The sequence below is a fragment of the Engystomops pustulosus genome, chromosome 2 (genome assembly GCF_040894005.1).
Source record: "Engystomops pustulosus chromosome 2, aEngPut4.maternal, whole genome shotgun sequence".
Lineage (NCBI taxonomy): Eukaryota > Metazoa > Chordata > Amphibia > Anura > Leptodactylidae > Engystomops > Engystomops pustulosus.
In genome coordinates, this window is record NC_092412.1 from 180,244,846 (window position 1) to 180,260,128 (window position 15,283).

Here is a 15,283-nt window from a genome sequence, read left to right on the forward strand (position 1 = left end):
TCTCTAATTCAGTGTTATTAACAAAAATACAGCATTTCACAGATATAATTCCAACCTGGTGTATCCAATTTTGGTTGCCACTGGATAAGAGTATGGTCAGATTCTTCTAATGAATAGCTTCTTCACACTACACTACTCTCTGCCTCCTGCTTCTCCAACCTGCATTAGAAGACCAGCTCAGACAAAAACATTTCCTGCTGGCAAGCAGCAGTGTGCAGAGACTTACTTTACAGGCTACAGGCAAGATAAGGTTTTCATCTGAGGGAGACATACCACAGCTTACTCTGTGTGTGTGTTATGGGTGAGTTAGCAGGGCTGAGAATGTCATTGTGTTTTATATCCATCTCATGGATCTCTCATCTCTGATCTATCTAATCTCTCTATGTGTCAGATACTAATGAATGTTCAGAAGCTAAATAAAAGTAGGTAAACCTCTACCCTGATAATCTAAGCATTGTCATCACACGGCATCTCATAGCACTAGAGGGATCATGAATAACACTAAAAATAAGAGGAATTAGGAAATTAATAGGTCCTTGGAGCTCTGGAATGAGATCTTTATTTGAGCAAATGAATCGTATTATACCATTTCACTGTTTAAATTGCTTGTATTGTGTATTGTACACTTCCTGTACCGCCAGAAACAAAATCTGTTATTGCACACATAATGAGGACCGCTGTATTACCATGCTTGTTGTCCCTGTTGTAAAGATTTAAAATATAAAAATTTTTAATAAAAATTAAAGTTAAAAAAAAAAAAAGAGGTCCTTGGAGCTGCACAACAAATTGCCTGCCGGCAATCTGCCCACTACTTGCAGATGGCTATATCCTCAATTTTATAACCACTCCCTAGGACACCACCCAGCAAGAGTCTGTACCACCATATGAAATTGAAAACTAATTTTTATTTTTACAACTCGCCATGTTTTAACAGTTTCCCCACAGCTCCATTAATTCGGAGGATACCCACAATTTTAACAGGTGATATTGAATATCCCTAATTAATTCACTAAATGGTTCCATGTCCAAATTGTTTTCCCCTGTATGGAACATCACAATATAGCACTACACAATTTGATGGCGCTATATAAATAAAAATTATTATTATTATCATGCTTCCTATCCAAAGTAAAAGCAAACCTATCTAATTCTGAAAGAACTCTAACCCCAATGCATCCCCCGGAAACACCTAGCCAATGTACCGTTACCTCACTCCTGATAAACCCCAACTGGTTGCCTTTCGGTTAGTTGGCTACTTTCAGTGCTCCCAAATACACATAAGGGTGTCCAAATATGCAAGCTAATCTGCTCTCAGGACCTGCCCACTCTTCGCTGGGATTCCTCCCCTAAACAAGTGACAACCAAAAGCAGGAGTTGTCCAAGACTTCAAGGGGGCCCATGACCACCTGAACCAATCACAAAGTATATACTTCCCTGTAGGGATAATGAAGATATAGCATACAAAGGGTCCTTCTAGGACAGTGGTGGCGAACCTATGGCACTAGTGCCAGAGGTGGCACTCAGAGCCCTCTCTATGGGCACCCGTGCCATCACCCCACTGCAGACTCCGCCAGACAGGACTCAAGGCCTCTTGCAGTCCCAGGCAGCCCAGGACCCTAGAAAGAAGCTACAATGATAACCTAAGCTTTTTCTCCTTCTTTCTACTGTATTGGTGTCCTCAGGTGCCTATACAATTTAAACATGTGACAGAGCAGGGAGTAATAAGTTACTGTTTATATTGTTGCATCGGCACTTTGCGAAAAATATGTGGGTTTTGGATGTAGTTTGGGCACTCGGCGTCTAAAAGGTTTGCCATTACTGTTCTAGGACCTTTGAAGGTCCTCCAAAGGTTCTCAAACTGCAGAACTAAAAGTAGACAAGTGGCTACTTTCCCAGGTTGAGAGGAATGATTACTCTATAGAGGGCAGGAGTCTGTTGTGTTATATTGAAACTGATACTTGTTTTTGCATAAATAAAAATAGATAAATGTTTACTTTTTTAACGAAAATGTTGTTTTATTTCAGTTCGGACATGTCCTACTCCCAAAGATTTAAATGATGGATGGTATGATCCCGAAAGGGAACAATACATTTCTGGGGATACTATAACATACACATGTCATGAAGGATATCAGCTTGTTGGTAAAGCTTCACTTACTTGCCAACCAAGTGGAATATGGAATATTAAAACACCTGAGTGCAAAGGTAATCATCTGCTTGGGTCAAAGGACAGTATTATGTACTATTCTTGTCTCTCTACTTCTTCTGCGCAGTGTCATTAAATGTTCATTCTTATGAGACCTAAGCCAAAAGGAACATAGAGGCTTATTCATCAACAGAGCGTCATTGATTGGAACAAAATTAATTCACTGTATTATTATTTTAGAATGTCATCCAGAGAATTTTTAGAGGATTGTTCTTTAAAGGGGTATTCCCACAGAGACAAGTTTCTTGTATTACTCAGGATAACAAAAAAACACATTCTCTAATTCACTGTTATTAACAAAAATACAGCATAAGTCCAACCTGTCTCTATCAGTCCTGCTGTACACAATTTCAGTTGCCCCTAGACATGAGCGTGTAACTTCTGAGTTAGGGTCGAGGGTCGCCATCTTGGATTTGTGTGTGAGGTCATGCTGCTAAAACTTCTGTCTCTCTGCTCTATGCCTGTAGCCCTGCCCCCCTGCAGTCCAGAACGGACCTAACAGACACTCAAACAGCACATGGTGAGGAAAGAGAAGCTGCAAACTACAAGCAGATTGGTTATCGGGGGAAAGGAGGCAGGCACTTATCTGTGAGAACAGAGATGCAGCAGAGCTGACAGTGTAAAAGTCTGCCAGCCTTTGTCTGTCATGCTTCTGTGTAATAGGCATCTCATGCATCTCATCATCTCTGATCTGTCTCATCTCTCCTTCTATGTGTTAGTATAATGTCAGAAGCCAGATGAAAGTGTATATACACCTGTACCCTGATAAACTAACCACACAGTCAGTTCACAGAACTAGATGGATCACAATGGGGCTCATTTACTAAGGGTCTGAACGCCGCACTTACGTCGGGTTTCCCGAATATTTCTGTTTTGCGCCGAAAACGCCGCACTTACATAGGGTTTCCCGAATATATCCGTTTTGCGCCGAATGGCCCCGGGATTTTAGCACACGCGATCAGATTGTGGCGCATCGGCGCCAGCTTTCACGCGACAGAAATCGGGGGCGTGGCTGTCAGAAAACCCAACGGATTTGGAAAAACTGCGGAATTAAAAAAAAAAATTGTGTCACAAAAATAGCACTCACATACACCGGAACGAAGGAGGTGAATTCCCGTAAACTCCGGCGGACTTCAGCACAGCAGCGACACTTAGTGGACATCTGGTGCACGAATCCCGGCAGAACCCAAATCAGCGCTAGGAGAACACGCCGCTGGATTGCGAATGGACCAAGTAAATCTGCCCCAATGTGTCTGCTTAGAGCAGGGGTCCCCAAACTTTTTACATAGGGGGCCATTCACGGTCCCTCTCAGACTGTTGGAGGGCCGGACTAAAGTTTAAAAATAAATAGCGGTACATGTGACCGCATCCGTAATACACTGGGACCCCCCTCAATTAATATACTGCACCCCCTTGTGAACTATTTTATATATTGGCCCAATGAATTAATTAATTGGGTCAATTAATTCTTAAATATATACGGGGACCCCTCTCCATGAATTATTTTCTATGCTGCTCCCCCCATTAATTATTTCCTTTGCTGCTACCCTCGTTAATTATTTTCTATGCTGCTCCCCTCATTAATTATTTCCTATGCTGCCCCCCACCATTAATTATTTCCCATACTGCCCCTCCATCATTAATTATTTCCTATGCTGCCCCTCCACCATTAATTATTTCCCATACTGCCCCTCCACCATTAATTATTTCCCATACTGCCCCCCCACCAGTAATTTTTTTCCCATACTGCCCATCCATCATTAATTATTGTCCATACTGCCCCTCCATCATTAATAATTGTCCATACTGCCCCTCCATCATTAATTATTGTCCATACTGCCCCATCCATCATTAATTATTGTCCATACGCCCCTCCATCATTAATTATTGTCCATACTGCCCCTCCACCATTAATTATTGTCCATACTGCCCCTCCACCATTTATTGTCCATACTGCCCCTCCACCATTTATTGTCCATACTGCCCCTCCACCATTTATTGTCCATACTGCCCCTCCATCATTTATTGTCCATACTGCCCCTCCACCATTTATTGTCCATACTGCCCCTCCACCATTTATTGTCCATACTGCCCCTCCATCATTTATTGTCCATACTGCCCCTCCATCATTTATTGTCCATACTGCCCCTCCATCATTTATTGTCCATACTGCCCCTCCATCATTTATTGTCCATACTGCCCCTCCATCATTTATTGTCCATACTGCCCCTCCATCATTTATTGTCCACACTGCCCCTCCACCATTTATTGTCCACACTGCCCCTCCATCATTAATCATTTTATATAGTACCCTGCTGCTGGTTAAAAAAATTAAAACCATACTCACCTCTGGCAGCGGCTACCGCGTCTTCTTTCTTCGGGCAGCTGTCGGTCAGGAAGGGGTGCGCGGCCGCGCAGCCAGGTACAAGGAGCGATGTGCGCCGGGGTTGTCTTCCGGCCACATCGCTCCACCTGTAATAATAGTGCTCGAGCGGACACATCGGCCGCATCGAGCACTATTAAGGTACGGGCAGGAGCTTCCTGTCCGTACGGACGGAGGCTCCTGCCCGACTGCCGCGACCTGCACTCCTCAGCAGGAGCTCCAAGCGGCAGGGGCCGGATGAAAACGGTCCGCGGGCCGCATGTGGCCCGCGGGCCGTAGTTTGGGGACCACTGGCTTAGAGAGTGATAGGAGCTGAAACAGCAGTAACACTGAGTAAAATTGTATAGTAAGGGGTTAAAAATAATTTTTACTGTGTAAACATCACTAGTGGATTGAGGGGACAGGAGGTTACAGTAAGAGGCTGGAGGACAGGAGGCCAATGGAGGAGGCTGGAGGACAGGGGGCCACAGGAGGAAGCTGGAGGACAGGGGTTACAGGAGGAGGCTGGAGGAAAGGAGACCAATGGAGGAGGCTGGAGGAAAGGGGGCCACAGGAGGAAGCTGGAGGAAAGGAGACCAATGGAGGAGGCTGGAGGAAAGGGGGCCACAGGAGGAAGCTGGAGGACAGGGGTTACAGGAGGAGGCTGGAGGACACAAAGCCACAGGAGGAGCCTGGTGAACAGGAGGAGGCTGGAGTACAGGAGGCCACAGGAGGAGGCTGGAGGACACAGGAGGAGGCTGGAGGACAGGAGGCCACAGGAGGAGCCTGGAAGATGGGACTACAAGAGGAGCCTGGAGGACAGGGGACCACAGTTGGAGGCTGGAGGACATGGGGGCCACGGGAGGAAGCTGGAGGGCCACAGGAGGCTGGAGGACAGGAGGCTACAGGAGGAGGCTAGAGGACAGGAGGCCACAGGAGGAGGCTGGAGGCCAGGGGGGAAAGGAGGAGACCAGAGAATAGGTGGCTACAGGAGTAGGCCACTGGACCAAAGGCCACAGGAGGAGGTTTTAGGCCAGGGGGCCACAGGAGGAGGCTGGAGGATAGGAGGCTACAGAAGTAGGCTGGAGGACGGGGCCACAGGTAGAGGAGGCTGGAGGACAAGGAGCCACAGGAGGAGACTGGAGGACAGGGGGCCACAGGAGGAGGCTAGAGGACAGTTGGCTACAGGAGTAGGCTGGAGAATAGGGGGCCACAGGTAGGGGAAACTGTAGGAGGTTGGTAAACAGGGGGACACAAATGGAGGCTGGAGGACCTGGGAGCCACAGGAGGAGGCTAGAGGACAGGGGCAACAGGAGGAGTATGGAGGACATGAGGCTACTGGAGGAGGCTGTAAGACAAAGGGGCCACAGGAGGAGGATATAGGACAGATGGCTACTGGAGGAGGCTGAAAGAAAGGAGGCTACAGGATAAGGCTGGAGGTCAGAGGGTCATGGGTAGAGGAGGATGAAGGACAGGAGACCTCAGGATGAGGACAGGGGGCCACAGGTAGAGGAGGCTGGAGAGCAGGGGGCTACAGGAGGAGGCTGGAGAAAAGGGGGCCACAGAAGGAGGCTGGAGAACAGGGAATTACAGCAGGATAGGAGGCCGGAGGATAGGTGGCTGCAGGAGTAGGCCATGGACCAAAGGCCACAGGAGGAGGTTTTAGGCCAGGGGGCCACAGGAGGAGACTGAAGGATAGAAGGCTACAGAAGTAGGCTGGAGGACGGGGCCACAGGTAGAGGAGGCTGGGAGACAAGGAACCACATGAGGAGGAGACTGGAGGACAGGTGGCCACAGGAGGAGGCTGGAGGACAGTTGGCTTCAGGAGTAGGCTGGAGAATAGGGGGCCACAGGTAGAGGAAACTGGAGGACAGGGGGGCACTGGAGGAGGCTGGTGAAAAGGGGGCCACAAATGGAGGCTGGAGGACCTTGGAGCCACAGGAGGATGCTAGTGAACTGGAACTGGAATGGCAGTGATGTGTTGACAGAGGATTCTTTGGGATATTGGGATAATATGTTGGAGGATAGGAGGCCACAATATAAGGAAGGATGGAGGACAGGAGGCCATAATATGATGGTGGGGGTTGTCCACAGGATAGGGGCATATGGGGGCCATTAAAGAGGACCTGTCACCTATTAAAAATAAAGGCACTAGGAGCTGCTTACTACCTACACACATTGTGCCACTCTCTGACCTCCTCCTGCTGCTGATGCTGCCGCCACCTCCACGCTTTGTCATTGTGCCACACTGTGGCCTCCCATGTTGCTGCCACCATCTAGTGCTAGCCCATTTTTAGCAGTGATAAACTGATAGCTTTATTGGAAGCTTGCAGACACTGCCGCGTAGTACAATAGAAATGCCGGACCACGCTCAAAGCGGTCCGGTGTATATTCATGAGGTGGCTGTACGAGGTACTGCTTCTTCCCCCTGCTCCTCCCACTCCATAGGCCGGCGGTGACTGCCGAGCTTCACGCGGCAGTCACCGCCTCCTAGTCCCGCCCCCTCATGAATACGCGATTTTCATTGTACTACGCGGCAGTGACTTCTAGCATTATCGGAGAGTTCCGATAAAGCTAGAAATTTATAACTGCTAATAATAGGCTAGTGCTAGGAGCTTCTTACTTTACTAAGCAGCTCCTAGTTCTTTTTTTTATAGGTGACAGGTCCTCTTTAAGTTTGAACTATATTTGGGGTGGGACAAGGGACAGGACAACGGCCATGGTTTTTTTCTAGCCCAAAAGTTGGGACCTATGCTTGTGTTATTTCATAACAATCCATTCATGTGGGGTAGAAATGTAGTCTACTTTTGATGGGATTTTCACTGTAATTGACACATAACAAATGTTGGAACATAATAATTATCTCTTAATATATACTAATATAAAGATCACATAAAAATATTTAAAAATATTTTCAACGTAAGTATCACATACTGTATCTTCGACACAGCTATATCAACCATCTGTGAAACAAAATTCTGCTACATATTTAAATTTGAGACCTAAAAATATAAGAAATTAAAAAGTATTAAAACCTATGTAAAAGAAGTAAATGATTAAATTAGATATAGACCTTAAAGGACACATTTACAGTTTTGAGTCACATCCATAAAAGTTTTTGAAATGTTTTGCCATAGTTTTTAAAATGTTTCTAGTTCCTCAGATTTCTTCACCGCTTTTGTATTTCAATTTCTAAAACATGTTCTCTAGTTCAGATTTTGAGTTCCCTTGTGGTCATGCAAACATAAATTTTAGTGCAAGAAATGTAGAGATGGGCAAATCGATTCGAACAAAGTGGAATTAGTTTTGGATTTAAGGAAAACTTCGATTTGTTTACAGTGCTTCGTTGGAACAATTTTATTTTTCCCCCCTTTGTTAGCAAAATAGCCAAGAGCACAACATGTTACATGGGGTAGAGAACTCTGGGAAGAAGAAAGGAACACCCTCGATCACATGTTTTTGGCTTTGGCAATACTGATGGATTATTGACTAATTGAAAGCGGACACTGACAGATGAAAAAAAAGGGCAAAATGATCAGTGACGTCAATGCTAAATTACTGCCGACACCCTCTCCACTCTTTTGGGGGGGTTCTACATGTAACCGCGTTTAACAGACAGGTTCTCTCGTAATCTATGGAATCATCTAATGTCAGTGTAAAAAGAGTGCACCCTTTGATGTTATATTGGGATCTTGGCCCTCAGCTCAGTCCTTTCGAGCTGGCACAAACGTAACCTTGTCAGTAAGTGCCCATGGAATTGAAGCGTGTCATGCTAAAACATAGCATTGTTTAAAGACCAAACCACGCTCCCTATGCATATTTGAGCATGGCACACAATTTCTACAACAACCTACAGGCTCTTTGCAGCCATGAAATGCCTGTTTTTTTAACGTGATTCATCATGATTCAATTCGGGTCGAATCGAATTTTGTTGGAAAATTCAACAAACTCAGAGAATTGAATTTTCGAAAAATTTGCCCATCTTTACTAAACTTTTAATTCTCCATGTAATCTGATACATCTTGGAGTTATCATCATCAGTAAAGTCATACAACATAAAATATTTGGACAACTAATACATTCACCACATTGTGTGCATCCTCATTTAGGTTTGGGTAACCATAAAATTATCTTGGATTTTTGATGGGCATATTTCTCTTCACCAGACAATTCCATAGATTTTGACATTTTCAGGAAGCTGTACCAGAATAAAATTGTAGAATTTTAGACAGAATAGGATAAGCCTGTAATAGTCAAATTCCACTCACAATACAATTGGTAACAAGACAGATCTTATCTGTCCCATTGTAAGAATCTATTTTCCAATTCATCAGCTCTCTTTACAAAATCAATATCTGAGGAGCATGCCTTCTGTACACCTAAACACTGAGCTGTAGGAATGACAACTACAGTTGATATTGGATGTAAAGATCTTTTATGAGTTACCATATTTGATGGTCACATCCAAAAAAAATATATTTTTACTGTTGTAGTTCAAGGTCCACATGAGGTGGGAAAGGCCTAAAGCACTACACTATGCAGCAAAAAAAAATCAGAGACACCCAAAAAGAAATGGAATTGCCAGGGTCAAAAATAAAGCAGATAAAAGGCATGAAGCGTAAAATAAAAATACAGGAAATAGGCCAGAAGGTGTTTGGGCATGAATTTTGTTATCAATGCCCCCACTCACCCAAATGAGTGATGAGATGATGTGTCCGTGGCAACATTACTAAGTTAAAGGATGCAATGTAGTTGTTTTTATGTAAAAAAAAAAATTGGAGGACAAGACACTTCATACACATGCCCGCCCCTCCGTTGCCAATAGACGTATTGGGAAGCTTCAACGGCAGGTCCTTATTAAAAATAGTGAGTTTGCAGGCCACCGCCCGCTCCACTGCGCCACCTTCATGGCCCTCCACACTTACTTGTTGCTGAGGTGGTGTAAAGGGGGCAATAATTGGTGGTTCACTGGTAGTTGTGATTAATTCAGCTTTTACACCCCCCAATGACTTTAAACATATAAAAATGTTTTTATACGGCTTTGAAGTGAGTCTATCGGTCCCAAAGCCCCCACAAGCAAAAATATAATTGCGTGACACACTTTACTGTATCCCAAAAGAGAACATTCTGTTTTAGCTATGCAAATTATGCCTCTATTATATAAATCTGAGTGTATGTATGTGTGTGTAATGTATGTATGTCGGGTAAAGGAATCTGCACGTTTACAATCACCAAATCTGGCAACAGCCGCTCCTTGTGACTGAGGGAAGGTCATAGACTATGTTTTGAGATGAAATGTTCATCAGGGTGTCACAGGAAACAGTGGAGTGGAGTATGTTTTGTGTTCTTTTTATTAATCAAGAGGAGAAGTTATAGGAGATCATGATTATGGTCATGTAGGCTAAATGGTGTTGATCTTTTTCTAGCAAGACCAGATATATTTTTTACCTCATTGGAGAGCGCTGAACATGTGTATTGTTTGCTGGATATTCCCTGAGTCTTGGGCTCCTCCGTGCACGCCAACATGAAGCAGAGGGTGTGTGGAGAGCTTTTTTATTTGGTGTGGACAACATCTTGATCCTCTCCATTTTACGCCCTTAGATTTAAAGGTCAATGGTGAACAGAAAATTAAGAGGGGAATTTTTAATAATTTTTGACTTCCTTGAAATGCCACTTGTTTCACAATTGTCATGTGCTGCCATTCCTGTTAATAAAATGGCTGAAGATGGAGGGTCAAGTGATCTACAACTGTCCATGGCCAATATACCTTCATCAATAGAATCTTTAAAGGGGTGTTCCCATTTCAGCAAATAAATGTTGTTGTTTGTATAATGAAAAGTAATACAATTTTCCAATATACTTTCTGTATAAATTCCTCACCGTTTTCTAGATCTCTGCTTGCTGCCCTTCTATAGAAGGCTTTTATGTTTATTTCTAGTGGACAGAAATCTGTCCATGGTCACACAGGTGCGCGGCTCTTTATGACCCAAACCTGTGATCTCTCTCTGATACTTACGAGCTGTGCACCTGTGTAACCATGGACAGATTTCTGTCCACTAGAAATAAACATAGAAGCCTTCTATAGAAGGACAGCAGGCAGAGAACTAGAAAACTGTAAGGAATTGATACAGAAAGTATATTGGAAAATTGTAAAACTTTTCATTAAACAAACAATAACATTAATTTGTCGAAATGGGAACACCCCTTTAAGTCCTGCAAGGTAGACAGGTCACATGATCCTCCAACTCCTGCAATTTTATAAACAGGTATGACTGGCTGATGAGGTTGAAGACGTTTTTGAACCAAGGTATTACTTTACATATCAAGAAAGAGCTGCAGAACTATTAGATATATACTGGTAAATTACCTAATATTTTGCCCCCCACACATACACACACATTGCAATAAACATGAGATAAAATGGCCAACCCCTTTTATTGTATGAAATATATAAGAATTTATACAAGAAGTTTTTTAATTAATCTAATGATTAAATCTATTTCTTTTGTCAAGCCATTTGTGATGACCCACCTGCACTTGAATATGCTGAACTGGATTCCAAGTTTAAAGACTTACCAAGTTTTATTGTGGGCAACTGGGTAAAATACAAATGTAGACCTGGCTATTTTCCAAATGGCAAACAAGATAAAATATTTTGCTTGTATAACTCCATGTGGTCAAAAGCCCTTGAGTTTTGCTATCGTAAGTACTGAAGCTATATTTGTAGTCTTTCAAATCACAGTCAAAATGTATGTAATGTAGTAAAACTGATGTGAGAATTCCTTTCTGAGGATCTGTGTCCATCTTATATGAGATGCACATAACAATTGGTGGTGGAATTTTTAAGTATTTGAGATACACATGTGTGGAACCAAAGAACAAAAAAGGAGAAGACTGGATGAAACGTCTTTGATTTCTTCTATTTTGTTATGACATTTTTAGTCTTGACATATGCTTGACATATAAACAGTTGCATTCTGTACCTCTTATATGTGGAAATTTAACAATTAATTTTCTATTATCAAAGGTAGAAGTTTTGAAAATTGGGTGCAACTATGGAGAAGGATATGACAGCTGTGTGCTGATAGAATTCCGATACATCAGAAGTCTTTTTTTCCTATTGTCGTCATAGTCCTTTAAACCTTCCTTGACTGTTGCGTTCTTTTCATTTTGCAGTGTTTAAAGATCTTTCTCTCAATCGCTCTGTGAACTAAGTCTACAATTTGAGCGATGTTTGTACATTTATACATATAAAACTGAAGATGAAACTTCACCAACTTAGTCATATAGTAGATGCCCTGGTAGCCTGGCTGGCGAGTGGCATATTGCTTTGAATTGAGTAGAAAGACTAAGGAATAATCATTTAATTTTTTAAAAATTACTGTCTAGAACTACACCACAGATGGGTGGATTTTGATAATGCCAATACTTTAAGTATGGCGGCATTTTTATATAAGTTACAAAAAACTGGTGAATGTGCCTTATGCTGCATTTATCTTCAGTTTAAGAGACTTTCTCTCCAATGAACCTATTGAAAAAGTGGCAAGGCTAAACATGTAACACATGTAGACGATATTAGTAATGTGTTTTTCAGCACAAAAATATTCCAAAATGAGTATTAAAAAATCATTTTGATGTATTGTGTCTTACAGGGAGATCTTGTGGACGTCCTCCAAAAGCTGAGAATACTGTAACTGAAGGAAAAGACTATTTATTTGAATCTGAGGTGACTTATAAATGTAAAGAGGGGTGAGTTATTGGTACATTTTTTATGCAGCATTTATTTGAACATTTATTACAAATGGTTGAATTACTAAAACAAAGAAATAGAAAATTAGATTTAATCTTTTCTTTTTGCACCTGACCATTACATCAGACTGGAATTTCTACATATTTTCATCTCATCATATAATTATCCCCATTGCTTTAGTCAACTCCTTAACAGCAGAAAAACATGCTTGTATATTCTAAGGTATTTTATAAAATTTGGAGCCAGGAGCCTATATAGTATTTAGAAAAGCAACCCTTTTTACCATCATTTAATATATATATTCATTGATTAACATGAAGAGGTTAAACTGTTGCAATTTCACCATTTATACTTTCAGCAATTTGATGTATTTGGTATTTTTTTAATCATAATTTTTATTTTTTTCTATTCCAAGCAATCAGTGGGTGGGTGACTTGAGGTCCCAAATGGCCCTGGCAGGTTTCCTTTAATGGGCTCATAAATTTATATTACTTCTTTAATGCAGATATCCAAACTACTACTGAGTTGATGCATTATGAAGCAAACATACCTTGAGACTACTGTAGCTACACTTATGTACACTTGTTTAAACCCTGAGCTGAGTGGTTTTGCTGAAAAAACAATTATAACATTCGGGACCTTGGGAAAGCTGGGTCAGGCTGGCTGACATAAACACATTACACACGGGAGCTCTTAATTACAAATGGAGATTGATTAGTCATGCTTCACTAATCTGAGCTGGGTCACTCATACACAACAGCTGGGGGGTGGTGCAGCAATTGATTATTCTGCCTTCAGGCACAACCCAGGTATTACATCATCCTCTCCTGCAAATAAATACTCAACTGCTAGGAGAAGCACTGAACCAAGCGCTAAAGGAGCCATAGCAGGGACATAGCTTCATTATTATAAAGTTATATCTGTTTTATCAACAAAACCACTCAGCACGGGGATTAAACAAGATATGATCCTGCAGCTACACTGCTACAGCATTCTCAAGGTATGTTTGCTTCATAATGCTTCAAATCAATTGGAAGGTTTCCTTTAATTATTGAGCCAAATCTGCAACAGCAAGGAGTAGGCATCTAAACTATTTTTAGTGGTTCTTGCAAGTCACGTGCTATTTTTTTCAGTTTTTATGCAGGCGATTTGAATGTTTCTGTCAGAAAGCTAAACTTTAACCGCTTTAAAGAAATATTTAGAAAAATGAAAAAATAAAAAAATATACGTTAATCATATATTGCATGTTCAGTGGAATTAAAATATAACTTTGACTAGGAAAATCTACTTAATACATCTATATAAATATTTGAATATTCATTTCCAGATATAAAATGGTTTCCAAAACTGAACCTATCAAATGTGGATCTAATGGGAAATGGAATGGGGTTGCTCCAATTTGTGAAGGTAAAATATTACAAATTAAAGTAAGAAGTTACCTAGGATTCATGCAATAATATTAAAACTTTACTATAAAGTTAGTATGATTTTACCACATTTACCCTTTAAAAACAAACAGAATGATGCTCATATTGTGCTGCTCGCCCTTTTATTTCCAAAGTTATGGCATTTTCTGTTCTGAAAGTGTTTGACAAAAATCTTTCTGCCCAGAGGTGAAGGGGGCGGAGACTAATGCCTTGCTGTACCTGCCCTGAAGCTGTTCAATTTACTTTGCCCACAGATCCCATGGTGCCTTGGTTTCTCTCTCTCTCCACTAAACACTGCACAATGTATAGACAGGATCAGGGTCGGACTGGAGGAAATTATTTTTAGGGCCCACCCTATCTTTTTGCTAGTAAGACTACCAGACTACTAATGGAAGTATAAAAAACAGCAGATAAAGGTGTACAGTTTTAGGCTACATTCACACGACGATATGATCTCCGTACTGTAGCATGGCGGGTGAACGGCAGCGCCCAGGAGAGGAGGAGGGGGTGAGCGCTTCACAACCCCGCCCCTCTCCATAGCACCCATTGCTGTCTATGGGGGACGTTTATACGGCATATAAACATCAGACGTATATACGTCCCCCATATGGCTGTGTGAATGTAGCCTTAAACACAATGGGGTAGTTTTATCTGAGAGCAGAACTGTTCTAGTTGCTCAAGGCAACCAATCAGAGTTCAGCATTCATTTTCCCATAGCAGTTTATGAAACGAAATCTGAGCTCTGATTGGCTGCCATGAGTCACATTAAAAGACAAAGCACATGTTACTACTTGCAGAGCAATGCATTTGATGCATTTTGCCCAAATAATTTCAATGGCAAACATATCATCAGAAAGCGGCCTCTGACTGCGTTCACACTCTGCACTTGAATTACATTTAGGAAGGCAATTCCAGTGCAGTGCGGCGTTCCTAAATGCAGTGTGTGAACACAACCACCAGGAACCTAAATGTGGCCACTAACCCTAAGCAAACTATACCCAGCCCGACTAATTGTGCCCCCCATTACCAGCGGGTTGTATGTATACAGAGGCGCAGCAGTGACATCACAACCAGCAGCCGCGGCAGGTCCTGGCTGTGGTCAGTGTAACACTTACAGGCTGCAGGCAGAGGCTGCACAGGGGGCGCTGTGGTGGTGATGTCACTGCTGTATCTTTGCATACATACAGACCGGGGCGGTTGGGGGGTACAATCAGATGGGGGAGATACTGTGTAACACCAGCAATTACTGTAAATCCAACAACTCACACACATGACGTCTATAGTCGGAGGAATTCTCTTTAATTTCTCTATCCTTCTATCTGAAGGATACATCAGCTTCTAGCAGCCAGATCTCTGCTCTAAAGGTTAAGAAACACAAAAAGTTAAGTTCCTCCTTTTCTCATCATCTCCCCCACCTTCTTATGACAAATGTAATAGTGTTATGTTCTTCCCCTAGAGATCACAATTATTCTCCTATAGTGGATGTAGTCTTGACCCCACATACCTACAATTCTTGCAGAGCAATGCCCCCCCCCAAGT

At 42.3% G+C, this 15,283-nt stretch overlaps 1 protein-coding gene and 1 long non-coding RNA gene across 3 annotated transcripts in view; one reads left to right on the forward strand and one right to left on the reverse strand.

The window, feature by feature from the left end:
- LOC140118962 (C4b-binding protein alpha chain-like) overlaps positions 1–15,283 on the forward strand; it is a 124,966-nt gene that overhangs the window by 74,851 nt on the left and 34,832 nt on the right. For both annotated transcript variants that reach the window (XM_072137459.1, XM_072137460.1), the window contains exons 15-18: positions 2,025–2,204; positions 11,081–11,269; positions 12,220–12,316; positions 13,645–13,724. In XM_072137459.1, coding sequence (XP_071993560.1) covers positions 2,025–2,204; positions 11,081–11,269; positions 12,220–12,316; positions 13,645–13,724 — 546 coding nt within the window. The remainder of the gene's footprint in view (positions 1–2,024; positions 2,205–11,080; positions 11,270–12,219; positions 12,317–13,644; positions 13,725–15,283) is intronic.
- Positions 2,186–10,157, reverse strand: LOC140118966 (uncharacterized). The gene is made up of 3 exons (XR_011853292.1): positions 10,016–10,157; positions 7,502–7,569; positions 2,186–2,300 (listed from the first exon to the last, which is right to left on the reverse strand). It is a non-coding gene; the product is annotated as an uncharacterized lncRNA (long non-coding RNA).